The 6000-nt window shown below is 48.5% G+C and overlaps 1 protein-coding gene across 1 annotated transcript in view; it reads right to left on the reverse strand.

The window, feature by feature from the left end:
- Nucleotides 1-3400, reverse strand: part of PCSK5 (proprotein convertase subtilisin/kexin type 5) — a 272056-nt gene extending 268656 nt beyond the window's left edge. The window contains exon 1 of the mRNA XM_004677562.2: nt 2705-3400. Coding sequence (XP_004677619.1) covers nt 2705-2896 — 192 coding nt within the window. The 5' untranslated portion in view covers nt 2897-3400. The remainder of the gene's footprint in view (nt 1-2704) is intronic.
- Between the last annotated feature and the right edge of the window lie 2600 nt (nt 3401-6000).

A 6000-nucleotide genomic window follows, 5' to 3' on the forward strand; every position in this document is an offset into this window, starting at 1 on the left:
CAAGATATCAAGTGATTTCAGAAACTAATAAAGGTTCAGTTCCAATTTGTGACACATGAGATGGGACCGCAATCCCAAAAGGTTAAAAACAGGAGAACATTCCAGAGATATCTGCAAATTAGTTACTGCCCTTAACTGAACCACAGCTGGTTTACTGATGAAAAGAAAGAATAACAAAAGGACGTCTAAAGTGTTAAAAGGTCAGAGCAATAAACGGTAAATAAGAAATACATTTGGCCCTTACAGTGCAATGATAAGTGCATGTGTGAACTCAACTTACCATCCCAAAGCCATAGCATAGGGTTACACTCCTTTGATCTACAGAGGAAATGCTTTACACTGTAAGAATAGCTGATCTTTTTACCCTGGTTATGGCTCATCAATTCAAGGGGTCTCTGTAACCTCTGTAAGCACTAAATTTCCTCCTTGGCATTGTAAAAGCCACAATAAATAGTTTTTAGTGTTGTGGTTTGTAAGCTTTCTTAGTATTGTTTTAAATGGAAAAAAAAAAAACCCATGGATCTTTATTAGAAAGCCCTTTGTAAAAGTCACGTTAGGCCGTTGGACACAATCTGCATGTCTGCTTGTTCAAAGGTAGGTAACAATTTCTCCTCCCACACCCTGGCAAGTTCTGCAATACTTAAGTTTTATTTAGTGAGTTCATTTAAATGCAGGTCTGTCTGTTCCTACAAATCATGAAATTCCTTGTATTCAAGAAGTCCAAGGCTGTTTGAACTAAGTATCTACTAATTAAGACTAGGTATCTGCTTCTAGAGTCTATTGAGCCACTAAATCCGAGTGCCGGAAAAAGGGGTTTTTACTTTCTCATTCCTTTCTCCCTAAAATGGCAAGATTCCTGCAAAAACAGGCCTGGAACAGACTGGCCTAGGTTTGATTCATTCTAGGATGGTGACCCTGTACAGGTTAACTTCTCCAGAGTCTTATTTAGCTTTCTCCTTGTTGTAAAGAAAATATTATCCACCAAAAACTGGATGGTTTGCAGATTAAAGTGCAAGTTCAAGAACATAATCTTCCAACCATGCCAAGTACACACAAGATGCTCAATGTTAGTTGCACATGAGGGATGCGTCTCTGGAAAGAGATATTATATTAGCATGACTTTCCTTGCTAGTCTTCCCAGTTACTTACTAAGGTCACATGCAAACCCAAATTTAAGCTCATGCAATGGAACTCTGAAGATGACATGTACTCAGGCAACAAAATCTGGCTGGCTTACTTCCTGCCTGGTGTGTGTGTGCATACAGCGGCTGGTACCCTGCTCCTGATCTAAGTCCTCCACAGGACTCTGGTCTCTAGAACATACCCTCCCCTCTGCACCCCCGTGGCTCTGCCTCTGAACCCTAGGGTACTCCCCAATTTTTTCCTGAGGTGTTCCAGCCGCTCCCTAGGAGGTGAGGATGCCCAGCATTGCATGGCTCAAGCTCCGGGATGTGGAGCGCAATAGCATCAAGCTGCAGAAGCTCTCTCGCTCCAGCCACACCAGCCGGCGCTATACTGTCCCTTCACACGGCATGGCACGCAAGGCACGCGCAGTCTGAGCAGATCCCAAAGCGATAGGCAGTGAGGGCAACCCATCACCTCCCACCCTCGACAGAGCATCGCCAAACTGGGCAGTCTCCTCACCCCCCAGGTCTCGCCAGGGCGAAGACGCCTGCGAGAGGGGTATGGCAGTGGGGTGTAGGGGTGCACTTTCAAGGGCTCGTTTACACAGCCGGGGCAGAGATAGAAGCAGCCAACAACATTTAGTCTCGTGGTGCTTCCCAATCTGTTGCGCTTTCTGTCATCCCCATAACGCTCAATTTATTAGCATTTTCAAACGGAAATGAGCCCTACTTAAAGTTCTCGACCTGTAACCCACAAAAACCTTGTATGCCGCTGCCCGCCCAACTCTTGCCCCCGGGAGCAGCCCCTGGAGCCCACACATCTCTCCCGGAGAAGATTCGCGGGTTTTCCGGAGAATTGGGTTAGCGGGTCTTGGAAGTTTCCTGGCTTTTCCTCTTACCCATCCCCCTCTCGGTCTCCGGAATCCCCTCTCAGATCACGCGCGAGAAGCAGAGAGGTCTACCCCAAAAGCTGTGCTTACACGGGGTCCAGCCTCCTCTTCCCTCTCTCCGCCTTCCTTCTCCCTTCCAACTCCCCAGCCTTCAGCGCTCCCAGCGCTCCAGGGTTCTTCCAGTCCAAGACGAAACTTCTTTCGGGGCTAAATTCAAGATCAAACTGGAAAGGCTTTCCCTTTGCCTTTCTCCTATCCCCCGCACTCAGAAACCTTAAGAAGCTGGTACCAAGCGCGCGCTCACCCCCTTCTACCCCAAAAGAGCTCAAGTGCTCCAAGACTTTCCGCGTCAGAAGGTCGGATGGGACCCGAAATCACCACAGGGGCAGGCACACTCTGGATTTTTCCGCAGAAACTAACCTGTCGTGACTTGCAAAAACAAAACACAAGTAAAACACAAACCCCTGCAACTTTGGGGAGGGTGTGTTTGTGTGTCTGTGTGCGCTCCCGCGCGCGTATGGAGACACAGACACAGAGAGAGACCGAGAGAGGGCAACAGCTGCCAGAACACATCTGGAAGAGGGGGAGGGGGAAAATGGACGAGGAGGGGACTAGAAGCGCGAGGTCCTGGGGGACGCCCCTCCTCCCCGGGCAGCTTCAGAGCCAAGGGTCGAATCAGCATGTTGTTACCTGTCCTATATTGATGAATCCGTATTTGCTGGCTATGCGGTTGGCCTCCGGGAAGCCGCCGGTAATTTTGACTGCCCAGTGGTTGGTGTAGACGCGCGTTCGGCACACCGGGAGCAGGCAGCCCCCGAGCAGCGCCAGCAAGCACAGCAGATCCAGCCGTCCCGGGCAGCCACAGCGGCTCCCCCAGCCCATGGCCCCGGAGCTTTGCAGCCTCCCCCGCTGGTTCGCTGGCTCAGCGCACTAAGCGGCGCGCACAAGTAACTTCTCTGGCCCGGGCAGCCCCGGCGCGCAGCCCCCTGCCGCGGCGATTCGCAGTCCTGGGCTATCAGCAGGGGGAGGCTAGCTCCGGCAGCAAGCGGAGCAGACTCTCGCGCTGGCTCCTAGACCATCCCGGGAGCTGCGGGGACTTGTGCTCCCTGCTTTCTCGGCCCGTGGGGCGGTCGGCGGGCGCACCCGGTTCGGGTTCAAGAGACCGCTGAGTCCGGCGGACGCCCTCCGGCGGTTGGGTCTTGCCAGTCTCCGCTGTCGGACTCACCGACCTGCCCACACTGCTCTCGGAGCCCCCGAGCGCGGCGGAGGCGGCGGTGTAAGCAGCGGCCGGGCGCCCCCTCTGCTGGCCCTGACTCCAAGCGCTCGCTAGCAGTTCCCAGCGCTTCCTCCGGCTCTGAACAGCGGGAGAGGCGTGCGAGTGGCGATGGCAGCAGCGCCTGCTCTGCATAAATGACTCCCCCCGCCCCCCTTAACAACCCTCCTTTCCCACTTCTCCCTCCTCCTCCTCTTGCTCCTCCGCCCGCCCGAAAACTGCCGCTGCCTGGAGCCAAGCAGGTCCTAGCGCCGCCTAGTTCTCCAGCCTGGAACCTCCAGGGCCCCGGGCCCCAAAAGCCAATCTTTCCAAAGGCCTGAAAAGAAAGCCCCCGCGTTGTGGTTTTACTTCCTTCATCCTCCTCACCCCTGTATCTGTATGAAGTTATCGTCACTTCCCGAAAGACTAAAGAAATTTACTCGCGAGTAAAGCGCCTGAAGATTCATTCATCCTCACTCTGAACTTCCTTAAACTAAGTATTTAAGAAGGTCACTTGTGTGTCAATTGCCAAATAAATAACCCGAGATTTTCACTTCGTTAATTCTTCGTGCCTTCCACAACTCTTTATTTCACACATTTTGCTCCCGAGAGAAACTACCACACAAGACGGTGAGGCTCAGCGACTCTTGCAAAAGCCAGCGTCCTCAGCTCCGAAGCCAAATCTGCTGCCTGACTACTTTCGAAATCTGTGCATCCGATATCAGGCTGTGCTACTGGAGAGTAGAATTCCAGCTGTGGAATTGGGGAAAGATGTTTCTGTGAATATTTGATATAACCGTGGATGGAGCCCAAAGAATAACTTCATTCATGTGTTGCATGTAGTCTGATGAGAGCTTCTTGTTTTCCACCAAGGGAAAAAACTGGTAACATTTCCAGGCAAGGCCCTCTAACATTGAGGGACTTCAATATAAAAAGGACCACAGAGGTTGAGATGAACACTATGGCTGTGCCGCCTTCATTAATGATTGGTGTATTTTGCAGGAGGCTGAAGAGGAAATTAACCCTCTTCCCCTGGACAACCTCCTTGGCTTTTTTGGAAAGAGGTGATTTCATGTGAAAAGAACATTAACCTCAATGTAATAATTCAACTCACCTTAAAAATGTTCACTCTAATCTTAATTCCTTCCCACTTCTCTTTCTCCATCCCTCCTTCTTTCTAAGCACTGATGAAATGTTTCCTAAAATGATCAGCTCACCATATCTATATCTTTGGACAATGACGCCTTTTATCAACCAAAGTTTCACTTTTTAAATTTTTAACACCACCCCTGGAATCAGATCTGCAAACTCAGAATTCATAAACTTAACATTCATTAAACTTGTAAAGCTTAACTCATAGCTTACAAAAATTAGCATTTTAAGACATTCTACACATAGTAGAATGTCTGCTGTGTTAGGTATTGGTCAAAACAAGTGCATAAAGTAACATCTCCACATTACTGATGAAGCGATAGATCACAAAAATGAAATCATTTGCAAAAGGGAAAGTATTTCATTTATTTTTTCAGTGATTTGATACATCTCTTTTGAACACCTAGAATGCTAGGCACTGGAGAAAGTTGAGGAGCTGGAGGAGCGGAAGTACAAAGGACTAGTGCTAGTGGACCTCAGACTTTTGAGTGACTGCAAATCTTTTTCTTAAGATTTACTTATTTATTCATACAGAACTGGGGTATAGGCCAGAGATGCAGAGGGTGAGAGGATTCACCAGGACAGAGTGGGGAGCAGAACAGGCAGACTGACAAAGTACACTGCTGAGGGGAGCAGCGAGTGGGCCAGGAGAGGTCTGCCATGCCATGTGGATCTCCTCGGGGGCAGGTGGGGATCGAACTCATGTGAAAGTGGCTTAAGCTTCTTAGTGCAGTGCTTTAACCCGCTGCACCACCAGGGAGGGCCGTAAAAGCTGTTTTTTATAGGTGCAAAAGCATAAACATTAGTTGTGGGTTTTAGTGATTTGGCAGTCTAGCTTCAGGCCAGGCAGTTTGTACCCACTTCTTCCTCTCTCCCTAAACTGTGTTCAGAATGTGTAGTGTCTATTAGCTCTCTGTTAATTGCTACACAGATCACCTGTAACTGTCATAGGGGCACTGGATTATTCCTTTAAAATCTGATGGTTGTCAGGTGGCCTTGGAAGAGCCCAATCAAGACTCAACTCTCCATATACTTCCAGGGGATACTTTCTTCCTTTCTTTCAGACTTTGTAAGCATTTCTGAGATGTGAGGGAGGGACTGTTCTGAGGATGATCAGCATACAGGAGAATGACCCTGTGAAGACTGCACAAGGACTTCATATGTCAAATTTGAAACCTAACATGTATGTTTCCTGGGATGTTGGGGCCATTGTTGTTTAGGACTGAAAAGGTAACATAAAACACTTCTCTTTGAAAGCCATGTTGTCTGCACTTCAAACTAAATGAAATAAAGAAGAATCACTGCACCAGGCCTCCTAGTTTTGGGGGTTGTTTCCAAGAAAGCGGCAAAATTGCTCATTGATATTTTTTTCTTTTTCTTTCCATTAACACTCTTGCTCTATGTTAGTGTGCTCTGCTTGGCACAAACACACACCATTCATTGCACTGAATGTGAAACAGAATTGGAAAGTGAGGTAGGAAATGGGCAAACCACTCTTCAACTTTGCAAACCAGTTCATATGCCAGCATTTAACTTACTCAAAGGGTAGATTCTTCCCTATGTAGATGTATTTAAAAGAGAA

Source organism: Condylura cristata, unplaced genomic scaffold (assembly GCF_000260355.1).
Source record: "Condylura cristata isolate star-nosed mole 26May11 unplaced genomic scaffold, ConCri1.0 scaffold00006, whole genome shotgun sequence".
Taxonomy (NCBI): Eukaryota; Metazoa; Chordata; class Mammalia; order Eulipotyphla; family Talpidae; genus Condylura; species Condylura cristata.